This window comes from Schistocerca americana, chromosome 1 (genome assembly GCF_021461395.2).
Source record: "Schistocerca americana isolate TAMUIC-IGC-003095 chromosome 1, iqSchAmer2.1, whole genome shotgun sequence".
Classification (NCBI taxonomy): domain Eukaryota; kingdom Metazoa; phylum Arthropoda; class Insecta; order Orthoptera; family Acrididae; genus Schistocerca; species Schistocerca americana.
In genome coordinates this window covers 914705357-914722690 of record NC_060119.1, presented here as the reverse complement: position 1 = coordinate 914722690, position 17334 = coordinate 914705357, and the positions used below count along the sequence as shown (strand labels likewise).

The 17334-nt window shown below is 39.5% G+C and overlaps 1 protein-coding gene across 3 annotated transcripts in view; it reads left to right on the top strand.

Annotated features, from left to right (window-relative positions):
- The window catches only part of LOC124615279 (lipid storage droplets surface-binding protein 1), a 205490-nt gene that overhangs the window by 103222 nt on the left and 84934 nt on the right, over positions 1–17334 (top strand). For all 3 annotated transcript variants that reach the window (XM_047143058.1, XM_047143048.1, XM_047143038.1), the window contains exon 4: positions 11571–11793. In XM_047143058.1, coding sequence (XP_046999014.1) covers positions 11571–11793 — 223 coding nt within the window. The remainder of the gene's footprint in view (positions 1–11570; positions 11794–17334) is intronic.

Here is a 17334-nt window from a genome sequence, read left to right as displayed (position 1 = left end):
AAGGTTGGGAAAAGCCCCTGGCCAATTTAACTGTTTATTAAATGCATTAACGGCTCTATTAACTGATGTATGCATTCTTTAAGTAATATGATATGCCATACTAGCCAGCAGATATTTTATTTTTATTTTGAGTTTGAGATTATTTTCATTCCTCATATTCTGTTACATTCCTTGAGAAAAAATAAATTATTCATTTTAACTAAGTTTTATTTGTGTTGATTTATCAATTTCTTCTCTGTATACCTTAGTTAAATGTTCTACGAAGGCTTCACAGACTGTTTCTGGCTCACACAATAACTTTTACATTTTGTTCTAATGCTATATTTAGTGCTTTGTCCATTCTCAGCAAATGTAGGGGTAGTTGCTGAAAAAATTAGGAACCAGTTACACACAAGGAATTTTATTTCTTGACTGGTTTCAGACATCTAGTGCCCTTCTTCAGAACATTAGAAGCATTATTAGGGCACCAGGTGCCTGAAACAGGTAAAGAAATAAAATTTCTTATGTGCAGCAGGTTGCTGATTTTTTTTTCAGCTAATGCTGCATTACTGTAACATGAATACACTCTGTTTTCACATTCTTTGTTTACTATTTATATTTAAGGCTATTTTACTAATATTACCAGATTTGCTTATCTGTTGGGTATAACAGTTTACTTTCAAAATCTTCAGAGATTCTCTGTATGTTTTTTTGCTACTTTTGTACTTGGTTGTGAAGTACTGGAAATTTGGTGTCACTGAACAGTTCATATAGATCTTTCATAATTTACTTTGATTTGTGCATTTCTGAAGGAACTTTTAGATTCTTTTAATCTGATTTTCTTACCTTTTATTACCACTGGATATGCCCAGTTATTTTATTTTTATTTTTTTGGGTCATCTGTCTTCTGACTGGTTTGATACGGCCCCCACCACAGTTCCCTCTCTTGTGTCAATCTCTTCATCTCAGAGTAGCACTTGGACCCTGTGTCCTCAATTATTTGTTGGATGTATTCCATTCTGTGTCTTCTTCCATAGGTTTTACCCTCTGCAGCTCCTTCTAGTACTATCAAAGTTGTTTCCTGATGTCGTAATATGTCCTCTTAGCCTGTACCTTCTTCTTGTCAGTGTTTCCCATAAGATCCTTTCTTCACCAAATCTCTGGAGAACTTCCTCATCCCTTGTCCTATTAGTCTATCTAATTTTCAACAACCTTCTATAGCACTACATCTCATATGCTTTGATTCTCTTCTTTTTTTTTCCACAGTCCATGCTTCACAACCATACAATGCTTTGATCCAAACATGCATTCTCAGAAATTTCTTCCTCATATTAAGCTAATATTTGATACTGTCATACTACTCTTGATTAGGAATACTCTTTTTCCCTTCTAATCTGATTTTATCTCCTTCTTGCTTTGTTCCTCATGTGTTATTTTCTTTTGAAGACAGCAGAATTCCTTAACTTTGTCTACTTCATGGTCCCCAGCTTTGATGTTAAATTTGTCAGTAATTTCATTTCTGCTACTCCTAATTACTTTCATCATTCTTTAGTTTACTCTAAATCTGTATTCTGCACTCAGCAGACTGCTCCTTCTATTCAACACATTTTCACTGAGGATAACAATATCATCAGCAAATTTTGCATCATATGTATTCTATCACCTGAACTTTAATCCCATTCATAAAACTTTATTTTATTTTCATCATTACTGCTTTGACATACAGATTAAAGAATAGAGTCAAAGGACTGCTTCCCTTTTTTAAACTCTTTTAATTCCAGCACTTCGATTTTGGTCTTGTATTCTCATTGTTCCTCTTGATTATCTTGCATTTTGTAAATTATCCATCTTTCTCTATAGCTTATTCCTATTTTCCTCATAATTTTGAACATCTTACACCATTTTACATTGTCAATCATGTTTTCTAGGTCAACAAATTCTGTGAACATTTCTTGATTTTTCTTAAGTCGTGCTTCCATTTTCAATCAGACCAGCACCACTGGTGCCCCTATCTTTCTGAAAGCCAAACCAGTCATCATTTAATAGACTCTCATTTTTCTTTTCCACTCTTCTGTTTATCAACGACTTGGATGCATGAGGCACTTATCTGGCCTTGCTATCTTTGGGATTGTGTGGATGATATTTTTCCAGAAGTCTGATGGTATGTTTCGAGACTCATAGATTCTACACACCAACTTGAAAAGTCACTTATTTGCCACTTCCTCCAATGATCTCAGGAATTTCACAGGAATGTTATCTATCCCTTCTGCCTTATTTGATTGCAAGTCTTCCAAAGTTCTGTTAAACTCTGACTAATAGTGGATGCACTGTCTTCCATATAGACTTCCAATTCTTCCTCAGACACGTCATCAGACAGATCCTCCCCTTGTAGAGGCCCATGTACTTTTTATTTATTTTTATTTTATTTATTTATTTATCCATCCGTAGACAATTATTGTCTACGGATGTTGTCCAAAAATATATGTAACTTAATGGGAAACAATTTGTGCAAAAGGAACATACAAAATTTTACACTAAGTAGTACAAAGAATAATACATACAAAATTGTACAAAAAAGTACAAAAAATAATACTTGGTCATACAAGACAAACTAATGTAACTTTTTATATATGTACACTAACAGTATTTTAATGGCATAGTCTGTTTGCCCTAAGGCTTTACTTTTGTCTTCCCTAAACAGGAAGCCCTTATTTCACTACAATAATTCAGTAAAGATTTTACCACACTCATCAGCTGTCCATCAGATATACATAATTAACAGAAACTTTAGGGAATGAAAGATAGTGTTTTCAGTTTTGCCTCAATATAAACATTATCAGAATTATTTATTGGCCTAAATAGTCATTTACTAAAAACATTATTCAAACAGAAATTCTTTAAATTCTACTTTAAATCTATTTTCATCTTCTAACTTTTTGATGTTAGCAGGCAATATGTTATAGAGTTTTGTACTAATATGGCTCACATGCCTTTGTGTGTGTGTGTGTGTCTGTGTCTGTGTGTGTGTGTGTGTGTGTGTGTGTGTGTGTGTGTTCACTGAGTATGGAATGCTGTGCTATTTCAAGATAGTAGTTATGCAAGGTGCCATTTGTCTGAAAATCTGCAAGGTGGGCCCTAACATATAAAACACATTTGTATATATGTGTAAGACAGGTATTGTTAGAACTTTAAGCTTGTTGAATAAGGGTTTGCATTGTGTTTGTGAATGACTGTGTGTTATTATTTGGATAGCTCTCTTCTGTAACGGAAATGTTTGTTTTAGACAGCAGGTGGTGGAACCCCAAAATATTATTTCCCAAACTGCATATAATTTTTTTTTATTTGCATTTAAAGTCAACTGATTTGCATTGAACCAAGTGTGGACATTCTTTATTACTTGATCAGTAGTTATTTGCAGCATTTGCTTTGGTGCACCTATTATGACACTAGTGTAATCTGCGAATAGTATGGCCTTTTCTGCTCCATCTGAGGTGTGAAAGTCATTTATGTGGACAAGGAACAAGAAGGGACCTAGAATACTGCCTTGCAGCACTCCTATTTCCACTTTTTTTTGCATCTGATACTAAATTTACTTTGTGGTTGGAGTAATCTGACATCAGTCCTACAATCTGTGTTCTGTTTTGTAGGTATGATTCAAACCACTTTTTCCCTGTCCCATGAATACCTAATGCTTCCAGTTTTTCTAAAAGAATGCCATGATTGAAAGTGTCAAATTCTTTGGAGAGATCTAAATTTATTCCTACTACACTGTTGTCTTTTTCAAGATTTTCCATTATTTGTTCAGTGTAGCACATTAGTGCTGTTTCTGTATTTTTACCTGCTTGGAAACCATGCTAATTTCTATTCAATAACTTATGGTCATTTAGGTATTTGTTGATTCTGTGCTTCATTAATTTTTCTACTATTTTGGAAAATGTTGGAAGAAAGGATATTGGCTGATAGTTTTCTACCTTATGTTTGCTGCCATTTTTGAATAATGGCTTCACTTTTGACACTTTCATCCTTTCTGAAAACACCCCTTCACTAAATGATAAGTTGGCTATGTATCCCAAGGACCATGCAATTTGTGCAGCTGTCATTGTTATGATATAAACAGGCACCTCATCTACTTCTGCTGACATTTTAGGTTTCAAGCTCATAATTACTTTGAACACTTCATGTTCATCTGTTGGATCTCTCCTCGTGCTACAAGGAGCTTTGGCAATTCAGGTTTTTCTTGATTTGTAAATTTCAAGCTTAATAAGTTGTTGCATTTATGAAGTAATTGTTGATGCAACTTGGCAAATCTTGTTTTTTAATATAGACATTTTGTGTGTTTTTGAGAATGGTATCCTGGTCTTCACATGTCTTTCCTGTTTTAGTCTTCACAATAACCAATTATGGCTTTTGATTTGTTACCAGACTATCTTATTAAGATGTCATTACTCATAAATTTTGTCTTGGCAATTACTTTTCGATATACCCTCTTGTAATTCTTAACATATTCTATGAACTGTGGATCTGCAGATGTCTTAATTCTGAATTTAGTCTCTTTAGAGTTCCACAAAAAGTTCTGATGCCTGCTGTAATCCAAGAACTTGGCTTTGTATTGTGAACTGATGTGAATCTTGACAGCTTCTTTGGAAAGCACATTTCGAAATATCCCATTAAAATTGAAGAAAAAGTGTTACATGCATCATTCGTATTTGTTAGAGACAGCACTTCTTCCAAGGACTCACTAGTTAGGATATTTGTGAATTCTACACAGTTTTCAGTGTAAAATGTTCTTTTATATGTGAATTACACTTTTTTCTTGCAGTGTCATTGAAGGAATTTTGAGGACAAGAGCATTATGGTCAGATAATCCCAAATCAGTATTTGTTACTTCTACTTCTGTGGATTATACAAATGAAAATATATTATCTATAAGACTGTTTGTATTATATGTTATTCTTGTGGGTTCATGTATGTGTGGAAACAGATTGAAACTACATAATAGATTTAGGAATTGATTTTTTAGCCTACTTTCATTCATAAGATTTATGCTGAAATCCCCACAGACAACTACAGTGGCTCTTTCAGTATAAAGAATATTAAGTGGTGTTTCTAATTGATCAATGAATATGTCTGTATCCCCTGTAGGTGGTCTGTATATTGCTATGACTATGACTTCTCACTGTATTTAATACAACTGTATAGCTGCTGCTTCAAAATGATTTTCCACACTTGTTGATTCAGCTTCACACCTTCTTTTGTACCTGATACTTGATTTAGTAAAGATACATACACCTCTGTTTTTGGCATTTTTTCTACAATACTGACTTGCCAACTTATGTGGATGAATATTAATGATATGTAGTTAAAAACATCTGCATCAATGCTCCATGATGAACATGCAGTCAATGTTTGCACCATTCATTGCTATCTCACATTCTAGTGATTTATTTCTAAGGCATTGAATATTTGGACTTACAATGTGCAGGTGACTAGGGTGAGAACTGATTACAGTTTTATTTACATTTTGTGCTGTCATATTCATTCCCATGTCCTGATGAGATACCAATAATCCTTGAGAAGGACATGTTTCTTGCACCTCTCAGGACATACCTGTACATTGGAATGCAGTGTTCAATCTATCTGCACACTCCTACGGACTTAACAGTGGAATTACCATTGCCCTCTTAATGTTTACATTCTTGCTTTTAATTTCACTTAAGGTTGTTCTGACTCTTCTACGTGCTGATTCAATTATTTTGATGACCATTTATTTTTCAGTTTCCTTGCATTTTTCCTGGTACCATCACATATTTGCTTCCCTGCACTTTCCACTTATTTCATTCCTAAGTGACTTACATTTCTGAAATTCACTGAATTTTTGTTTTGTTTTTCCTTCTTTTCTCAATCAATTGAAATATTTCTTCTGTTACCCAATATTATTTTAATTTATATTCCTTGTGTCTATTTTTATCAGTGTAAATGCTGTGATCACCCTATGCAGTGATCTTCATCTGAGCTGCCTGCTGTGGTATTTATTATCACATTACTTTGCAGCATTAAACACATCTCATCATTCATCATTATTTCAGTGTACCACATCTTTGCACTTAGATTCTTCTTCTTATGCTCCACCCTACTCTTCATCATTATTAAAATTTGATCCAAGTCCATATCCGATCCTGGATATACCTTACAATCCAATACCTGATTTTGGTGTATCTGTCTGACAGTGGTACAATCCACCTGGAATCTTAACACATATCCAGGCCTTTTCCAAGTATACCTTCTCTCCTTGCAATTTTTGAGCAGTGTATTCACTACTGCTAGCTGAAATTTATTGCAAAATCCATTAGTCTTTTCTCCTCTCTCATTCTTACTACCAAGCCCATATTCTCCTGTAGCACTTTCTTTGTTCCTTCCCCTGCTGCCACAATCCAGTCCCCAATGATTATTAGATTATCCTTAAATAGTTACCAATGGATATTGGTAAATGTTCCATGCTTGGTTAGTCCTGAGATGGACTGTTCATAGATAAGTTCTCTAGTCTCTTGCTTACTTGTTGCTGTGTAGAAACACTTTCATGGAAGAATTGTGCAGTATTAAACCATTGCTCAGACATTACAAGATTGTAGCCACCACAGTCTTTCGGGAGGCTTCTTCTTTGATTCAGAAATTATCAGTTATTTCAACATGACTTCCTAGTGACATCTATACTGGAACAAAAATCTACCCAAGAAAGCTCATCTGGTTTAAGATCAAGTAAAGAAGGTTGAGGGATTCCAATCCCCACACCAAACCCTGTTGAAGCTGAACTGTATTAGGATGACTCAAGGGAGATGTGGTTACACTTTGAAGAAGTAGGGTTCCTGTCCATCTGCTGACAGTGAATCACATTCCTAAGGAGTGCCCAGTCTGAGCACTTGATAGTGAACCGAGAACTCTACACCAAGTGATTCTGAATGCCCTGGTCTGGTTGACAATAATGTTGAATATTTCTATTTGATTGTAGAGACCATTTTTAGTATACTCATATACCTTCTCTATCTATTCATCTTCTGCTTATGACATTGGCATGTATAGTTGAACTTTTGTTGGTGGCACTGGTTTGCTGTCAATTCTGATGAGAACATCTCACTGAACTGTTCACAGAAACTAACTTTCTACCATACTTTCCTACCATACTGAACCTTATTCCCATTATGCCATTTTCTGCTGCTGCTGATATTATTTTCCATTTTGTGATTTTCTACCTTTTCTATTACATTCATGCTTCTGATATTCCACACACTGACTCATAGTATGTTATTCTTTCATTAGTTATTCAGCCTCATTCTCATGGTTACCTGCCACTTGCAAGTCCCCTCCTTGAGAGCCAGATGGGTGACTAATCCATAATCTTTTGCCAATGAAGAACTCAACATAATACATTTTCTGTTACAGTCCATAGCCCCTGTGGCTACATATTGTGTGCCCTTCTGTGTTCTCATGTTGTTGATCATTGTTGATTCTTCCACCTTTTAAGCACAGTTTCCCACTCCAAGAGCAGAAGATTGCCGTGAAACTCTTGACCACTCCTCTACCCTCTCTGACAAGGCCATTGACAGAACTTTGGTGACTCATTATACCTGAAGTCTTCTGCCATCAGTGTTGGTGAATTTTATTCAGAATTTAGTCTGTGGTTGTGTTGAAACTGGGACCCATGATGTTTTAATTAGTAGCCAAGGAAACTACATTTAGACCATAGATCACATGGTTTACTACTTCATAAAAATGGGCCCACTTTTCATTTGGGTCATCATATTTGGGTAGATGCTGCCTTTCTCTGTGTGTAAGGTCCTCCTTATGATTATAATGCAGTTTTCCTTCTGTAAGTGAGAAGGTCACTATGTGGATCTATTTTATGGTCTACATTAATCTCTATGGAAAGAGCTGTAGGATCCAAATGGTAGTTTCCAGTGGTTCCCATTATTTCTTCCGTGCTTAAATTTGTGACATGGTCAATGCAAGACTGTCAGTCAGGTATGATTCTTGTTGGTCCCAAATTTATGTGGATATGGTTATAGCGCTGTAACATGTTCAGAATACCTAAGCTAATTTACATGATAGCTTAAAGAGTGTATGCTCACATCTCGTATCATTACAACCTCTTTCTTTTTATCAAATGACTCTACACAGTTCCAGATACCTTTTCAACTCTCAAACATATCTGATGTATATGTGCAGACTGAAGCAATGAATGAATATTTGTCCCAAAGCCAAGATATGAACCCAAGTCTCCTGCTGACTAGGCAGATGTGCTAACCACTGCACCATCCTCATTCAGGAGCTTTGCACAACTGCACAGTGCCAAAGCACACCTTCCTCCTCAATCCAAATTCCCATTCAAGCCTCAGCCCACCTGGTATTTTCCCTAAACTCAAACAACATTACAGAGGCTCTCCAGCTGTATTAGAATAGCACCTCAGCATTGAATGGAATGGGGGACCCTGCCTGAAACCTAGGCATTTATGCTTTAATCAGATTAAACTACGTGGTTGTGGAAGCCTTTTCAAATCTCAAGCAACTATGTTGTATATACGCAGACTGAAATTACAAATGAAAAATTCTACCAAGGCCAGGATTCAAACCTGGTTCTCCTTCCCACTAGGCAGATGCACTAACCACTTGACCTTTTCAGGTCTCAATATCTAAGATTTTCATTCGGTGCTGAGGTGCTGTTCACATTAGTGAGCATAGATTTTCCTTGAATGTTTCTACAAGATGTTATGGTGCAATCAAGTTGCTGGTAAAATATTTCGCTGTATAGCTTTCAGAGAAGGTCCTATAGCTTTTGTGAATGTCTGGCTCTTAAAAGTGTCATTGCAAAGTTGCTGTACGATGCTGTAGCTGGGAAAGATATGAGATTTGGTTTCGCTTCTGTTTGTGTGTACTTCTAACCATCATGCTCTTCCATTCTGTTGCCCAGGAGCACAAACTTCAATGTTGTCTGCAAGTTATGCCCTGGATTCACACTGAATGTTATTTATGTCATAAATGCCTACATCACCACCATCCTTGTGTATCTTTTTACAATATACTCCTATGCTCATAAGCTTGTAATTATCTTATTAAAACTATGAGTCTCTTCAGTCTTGCACCCAAGTGTATCCATTGTATATGAGGCACCACTTTTTTTCTGAAAGCAGGTTGGTTTTATTTAGAATTCAATATACCATATTATTTCCCACTCTTTTGGCCACAAAACCTTATTTTTCACCATAATCTCTGTTCAATGCACTGGCTTTATGCCACCTTACTGGGACGGTCTGTGTGCCTGCATGGTACCACTCTACTGGTTGACGTTTGAGCCGACATCTTACTGCATCAGTAACCTCACCATCATACATGTACTGCTTCCTGCAGAGTGTATGCTTCAATTAGAACAAACAGATGGAAGTCAGAATGTGTGAGATCGGGGTTGTAGGATGGATGAGGAAGAATAGCCTAATGTAGTTTTGTGAGTTCCTCTCCGGTGCCTGGAGTTATGTGTGGATTTGCATTGTAATGGAGTGGGAGAAGAGCGTTTGCATTTTTGTGGTGGTGAACATGCTGAAGTCATTTCTTCAGTTTCCTGAGTGTAGCACAATACATTTTGGAGTTGATTGTTACACCTCAGAGCTGATTGTTGTGCTTATGAGGGTGACATCAAAGAGAATATCCCCTTCAGAATTCCAGAACACCATCACCATGACTGTACCAGCTGAGGGTGCAACTTTGCGGGGGATTAGCCGAGCGGTCTATGGCACTGCTGTCATGGACTGTGCGGCTGATCCTGGCAGACGTTAGAGTCCTCCCTCGGGCATGGGTGTGTGTGTGTGTGTGTGTGTGTGTGTGTGTGTGTGTGTGTGTGTGTGTGTGTGTGTTTGTCCTTAGGATAATTTAGGTTAAGTAGTGTGTAAGCTTAGGGACTGATGACCTTAGCAGTTAAGTTCCATAAGATTTCACACACATTTTTGAACTTTTGGTGTGGCTTTGCACTTTTTCTTCAGAGGAGAGGTGGTGTGGTGCCACTCTGTGGATTGTCATTTTGTTTCCGGTTTGAAGGGATGAACCCATGTTCATTGCCTGTGATGATGTCCAACAAATAACTTTTCATGATCATCCTCATATTGCACAAATAATATGACATAGATGGTCCTTCAGTGCTCTTTATGGTCTTCTGTTAGGCAGCGAGGAATCCAGTGTGCCCACACCTTTGAGTACCCCAACTGGTGGATGATTGTCAGCACTACCAATAGCCAATTGTGCAGTGAGGTATTTGATTGTGACCTGTGGATCACCTCTAATGAGCGTGTCTGTACATTCCTACACTGCAGGAGTTACAACTGTGTATGGTTGCCTGACATGTGGGAGATCGGATAGGTTTGCACCATCTTGTTGCAATGATGACAGACGCCTCAATGAATGACTCACCATGCTCTTGTTCACTGCTAGGCCTGTGTAGGCATTCTGCAAGCACGTATGAATATCTGCAATGCTCTGTGTTGCTCCCAAAAGAAACTCAATGAAAGCTCTTTGCTTTGAATGCAGCTCCGTTACAGACACCATTTTGAATGCTACATATAGCACCATCACCAGTCGGAACCTCATGAAACTAGGTCTGAAGCAGGAATATTCCATGATGATCCACAACAAATTCTGCAATTATTCAACTTAAATTGGCTGAGAAAAAAAAGTGTTGCATTACTTCTTGAACACTGCTTGTATAATTTACTTTCTCCTAAAAACTCGTCAAATTGTTCTATCTTATTGGTGACATACTAGACATCAGTTATCCTGCTAAAGCCTGCTTACAAAGTTTAAAGAATCAGTATTAAGTGAGGAACATAGTACATTCCCTCCTAACACCCCCTTCCCACCCCACCTGCCCCACATGCACCTCCCCCAACCCCTCCTCCGCTGACCCACACCCCAAGAATTGCTACCATAGGGTCACAAAGATAACATTAGACTAATTGCATACACACACACATATAGGCATTTGAGCAGTCATTCTTCCTGAACACCGTACACAACTGGAACACTAATTTTATAAATACATTATGCATTGATAGTGTCTGTGAAATATTGATGCTGAAAGCTAAATCTAATAATGCATTAATTGTCGCATTGATTTCAATTTGATTTTTACATTATAAAGTATGGTATTTTTATTAATGTAAAGTATTAAAAATGACTTAGTTAATGCTTAGTTGTTGGAATAGTACTGGTACAGTGTAATAACAGATGTTAAGAATTAAAGAAAATGTAGCTGATGATTGTTGTTGCAATAGTACAGTTTGATAACAGCTTCATACACAGCAAATGAAAGCAAGGGTTCTTCTCTTGATCAGCACTGTGAAGTATTCCCTCCCTATCTTTGTTCTTATAAGTCAGTGTTCCATTTTTGATGATTGTGTTAGGAACTGACAATTTTAACACACAACAAAAAACAGAGATTAGGTAACCTTAATCACACATTATAAATTTGTTGTTGAATGAATAAATTTTATTGTTATACACTTTGCTCATAACTCTTGTAATACAAACTTGCATGTGCCATTTGTTTTTAACAGATTTTTGTCAGCACCAAGGATTATGTGAGCTCAACAATTGTGCAACCTGTTCTCAAGAGAGCAGACTCAGTTAAACAATTTGGCAGAGAACAAGCACATACAGTCCTTGAGAGCAAATATACAAACTTTGCAGCCTATAGACTGGACAGTGCACTTGATTTGGCAGATAAATATATCGACCAATATCTTCCACCCACCGAAGGCACACAAGAGGAATCAATTGGTAAAATAAAACTGAATTTTCATTCTTATTACTCTTTGAATTCTTACAACTGTTATAAAATATTATGTGTTACAAAAATACGAAATATTTTACATATACTTGGTGCTCATCAGCTTGTTAGTATTTTTAAAATACATATCGCTGTACACCATTAGCTGTATGTAAAATATTTAATTGTTAGACCAATATTCACAAAAGCAGATTATTGTCTGTGACACACATTGTGCATACATTACAAATGACTTATATGCCAGTTATGAAATCTTTATTATGTTAAAATTGATGAGGATCTCTGCAATATGCTGGTAATCAAATGCTAAATAGCCACACTTCTTGGTCTTATACAGCGCTCATGAGGCCTGGAAGTGTGAACATAATATGTGTGCATGATGATCTGTGTACCACAGAGATCCATATAAATTTTAATGCTATAAAGATTTTATAATTGACATAATCTGATATGGAGGTGCACAATATATACTACTGACAATGGTAACCACTTACCTTATATTTGAGATGTTGGGCAGTGGACAGGTTTTTGAAGAAAACTGAACTTGTACTTAAGCTTTGGGCAATATCTTCCTTCACAGCTAAGAAACACAGTTACACTGTCCTGTTGAAGCCGCATATTTGCTCGCATTTGCCGCCCCCTCCTCCCCCCCCCACACGTATCCATCCACACATATACAGACACAAGCAGACATATTTAAAGACAAAGAGTTTGTCTTTAAATATGTCTGCTTGTGTCTGTATATGTGTGGATGGATACGTGTGTCTGTGCGAGTGTACACCCGTCCTTTTTTCCCCCTAAGGTAAGTCTTTCCGCTCCCGGGATTGGAATGACTCCTTACCCTCTCCCTTAAAACCTACTTCCTTTCGTCTTCCCCTCTCCTTTCCTCTTTCCTGATGAGGCAACAGTTTGTTGCGAAAGCTTGAATTTTGTGTGTATGTTTGTATTTGTTAGTGTCTCTGTCGACCTGCCAGCACTTTCATTTGGTAAGTCACATCGTCTTTGTTTTCAGATATATATATATATATATATATATATATATATATATATGTGTGTGTGTGTGTGTGTGTGTGTGTGTGTACATGCCCATGAATGTGCATGTGTGAGTTGGATCCTCGCTCTTCCTTTTTAACCTTCTTCAACCTATTCTTCTCTCCTCCTTGAGGATGATACCATTAGATGCAAAAGCTAGGAAAGTGTCTATCAGAAGTACTGAAACTTTATATTGTAGATTGGTTCTGGGACATGGGACATAATTGTTCTATTTAGTGTAAATGAAAAATTAATTTCAAGAAGCATACACTGCAGATTTGTTAGCAATAAGTAGCTCAACCTGAACAGTAGTTTCAAAAATCACATTGATATGTTTAAATCAAGTCAGTCATCCCGATTAGTGTAAAAGTTTCCTTCAATATTTGGTTTTGTGGAACTCTCCTACTTTCTGTAATAACTTCATACTTGATATTGCAGTGTTTGTTTTAGTTTCATGTACATTGAAACTGAAGGTACGGTACTTATGCTGTGAGAGTATAATTTCGCTATCAGCTTTTGATGAAAAATCTGACAGCTTTTATTTATTTTTCTTTAAGTCTCTCACTGTTTGTATGCTTACCCCATAATCCAGTAGTATACATGTCAGCAGATCATACCTTATACTAATAACAGTGCAAATAATCAGTTATTGATAATATAATATAATACAATGTAAATGGATAGATAAAAGATCTACTCACCATGCAGTGGCAGGGAAACACACACACACACACACACACACACACACACACACACACACACAAAAGGATTCAACTGTTACAACATTTTGGAGCCGGTGGCTCCTTCTTCTGGCAGGAGAGTTGAAGGGGAAGGAAGATGGGTAAAGGAAAAGGACTGGAGAAGTTTAGGGGAAGGGGTACTGTACAGGGAAGTCACCCAGTAGCCTGAGTCAGGGGAGACTTACCGGGCAGAATGAGAAGATAAAACTGATTGTTGGGGACTGCTCTGGACGAGATTTGAAAACCTGGCTTTTCGAGCCAGTGGCTCCTTCTTCTGGCAGGAGAGTAGAAGGGGAAGGAAGAGGGGTAAAGGAAAAGGACTGGAGAAGTTCAGGGGAAGGGGTACTGTACAGAGAAGTCACCCAGTATCCTGAGTCAGGGGAGACTTACCGGACAGAATGAGAAGGTAAAACTGATTGTTGGGGACTGCTCTGGACGAGATTTGAAAACCTGAAAGCTTAAAGGTGGAAGACAGGGTAATATGCAAGACAGAGATTACTGCTAAAACATTGTGCATGAGTTAATAAGAGTGAGAAGCTAAGTGCTTTGTATGTAACAGAGATGGGAGGGGGGTGGAAAAAATAGGCAAGTCACAATAAAGTAAATTAAGGGCAGGTGGGTGGCTAGAATCAACGACATGTTGTAGTGCTAGTCCCCACCTGCAGAGTTCTAAGAAACTGGTGTCTGGGGGAAGAATCCACATGCATGTGTGGTGGAACAGGTACCAAGGTCATGACTGTCGTGTTGTACAGCATGCTCTGCAACAGAATATTGTGTGTTGCCTGTATGCACCCTCTGCCTATGCCCATTCATCCTGACTGATTACTGCTTGGTAGTCATGCCGCTGTAAACGGCCGAGCCATGTTTACGTAACAGCTAGTATATGACGTGTCGTCCCACAGGTGACGATCCCTTAGATAATATATGTTTTGCTAGTTACGGGGCTGGAATAGGTGGTGATAGGAGGGTGTATAGGGCAAGTCTTACAGCAGGGATGGTCACATGGGTAGAAGCCATAGGATAGGGAGATGGATGCAGTAGGAGCATAGGGTCTGTCAAGGATATTGTGGAGATTGAGATGCCAATGAAAAGCTATTCTAGGTGTGGTAGGCAAAATCTCAGATAGAATGGATCTCATTTCAGGTCATGATTTTAGGAAGTCATGCCCTTTTCAAAGTAGCTGACTGATACATTTAAGACCTGTGTAATACGGGGAGATAACACTGGTGTGCTTCTTCAAAGTTGGTTTTTGGAGGGATCAACATTACCAGGATCGGATGTGGCACCAATTTCTCAGAACTCTGCAAATGAGAACTATCTCTACAACATGTCCTTGGTTTTCACTGCCCACTTTGCCTTAATTTACTTTAATTCCTTTTGTTTCAGCATTCTTTACAGTAACTACTCCTTTCTGCACTCCATTTTAGTTTTCTACATCTTTCATTTCCTGGCTTGTCTATTTTTTGCCATTCCTTTCCCACCTCTGTTACATACAATGCACTTAGCTTTTCCCTCTTATTAACTCATGTACAGTGCTTTAGTAGTGAGGGAATATGGTATAGTTGTAGGTAAACAACTAGAATTCTCTCATATACAGATTTATTCTCACTTAGCTTCTACACAGATATAAGTCTGGAGGCTAACTGCTGTTAGCGTCCAACAACCTGCCCCAAAGCCCTCTCCTCAAAGATAGCACACTTGCGCACAGAACAAATATCGATATTTATGGCGCTCTATGCCACATAGCTCCCCCCCCCCCTCCCCGCCCAGTATGGAGTACGTCCCTGTGAATGGGGGGGGGGGGGGGGGGGTGAGAAGTTAGGAAGGTAACACACAGTTCTTCTGCGTCAGGCGGAAGCGGTCGACTGGTAGGAGACCGGGGGGTGAAGCCCGGTACGTCGACGGTGAAGTCAGCAAGCGACGCTGGCGGCTGAAGATGACGTCCCGTCCTGGAGTGGAGGTGTAGCACTTTGTCAGCCGGCAGACGGAGAATCACCTTGCCAGAAGGCCTGACAAAGGCACGCAAATTGCCACACGCAGCACTTCTGCTCAATTTAAAGCGGCACCACACGAGATTCTGCAGTTCCTCCCTCAGTATTGTCACACGCGAGTACCACACACACCGTATCGCCATCTACGACAACAGGTAATTTATGTATGTCATCAGGGTGCACATATGTTGTGAATTCTTGGATGGCACCTGTACGAGCAATGGTAGGGAGGCAGGGAGGTGTGGGAAAGCCATGGCATGGGGAAGCATCTGCTAAGAGGGGGGTGGCAGGTGCACTGGACTGCGCAGGAGACAACCCCGGGCGATCAGCTGACAGACGAGGGAGCATGACCAAAGGCAACAAGGAGCCAGCGTGGATTGAGCGGCGTGGCAAAGAGCTGTCACACGAAGATGGTAACACAATGGTAGAATCCGAGTGGTTGGCAGTTCAACTGCAAGGGCTGTGAGGAGTGAAGCCCCGAAAAGAGTGGCCACTCGAATTAGATGAACACGGAGAAGGAGCAGTGCTCGGCAGAGAAGCACGCTGTGGAGAATCAATACCCAAATGCATGGTGTGGGAAGATGGATGGCCGCTCGAAGCAGGAGTGGGAGAAATAGGGGCAGAATCAGGGAGGTTCACCTGAGGCTCAATGAAAGCTGGTTTCACTAGGTTGAGTGAGACCGTGGTTACAGAGTCTTTTATGAGGAGATCCATGTTATTCTCAGAGCGTTTGACGACCTTGTAAGGACCTGTGTAGGGCGACTGAAGCGAGGCTTTGACTGAGTCATCTCTGAGAAACACGTACTCACAAGAGTCTAGCGTGCGTGGTACGTACACGCGCGGAGCTGTATGAGTAGCCGGAGGTGGCGGCTGAATTTTGCTGCAGTGCAAGCGCACCCGCTCGAGAAGTGAAGGGAGTTCAGAGGGCCGTGGAAGTGGGGTCGGAGTGACTAATTCTCCAGGCAAAACCAGAGGTTGGCCATACACATACTCGGCTACGGAACCCTTGAGGTCTTCCTTGAAAGTCGCACGAAGGCCAAGGAGCACGAAGGGCAGTGCCTCTGTCCCTAGTGAGTCATGGCAACGCAGGGCAGACTTTAAGGTGCAATGCCATTGCTCGACAAGCCCATTACTTTGGGGGCGGTATGCAGAAGTATGAATTTTGACAATACCACACATTTTACATAAGTCAGAGAAAACTGAAGACTCGAATTGTCGCCCCTGGTCAGTGGTGAGGTAAACAGGTGAGCCAAATCTAGAGATCCACGAATCTAAGAATGCTCGACTTACTGTCTCGGAGGTAATGTTCGGAATAGGCACAGCCTCAGCCCACCGAGTCATCCTGTCAATAGCTGTAAACAAGTAACAGAAACCCTCGGAGGGGGGCAAAGGGCCTACGAGGTCGACATGAACATGGCGAAACTGGCCTGGCGGTTGGGCGAAACAGCCAAGGGATGGAGAAGTGTGCCTGGAAACTTTGTTCTGTTGACACACCATGCATGCCCTTGCCCAAGACTGACAGTCACGGCGCATGTCTCTCCAGACAAACCGTTCAGTTACCAGACGGGTGGAAGCTTTGACACCGGGATGTGCTAATGTGTGTAGTTTGTCAAAGACCTGGCGTTGAAGGGGCTTAGGAATGAATGGCCACAACGTACCAGTCGAATCATCACACCACACTAAGTCAGATATGCCAGGGAAAGTAGAGCGTACCGGTTGGAGAGAGGAGCTGTGGTCTGAAATTAACTGCATGGTATCGAGGTCTGCC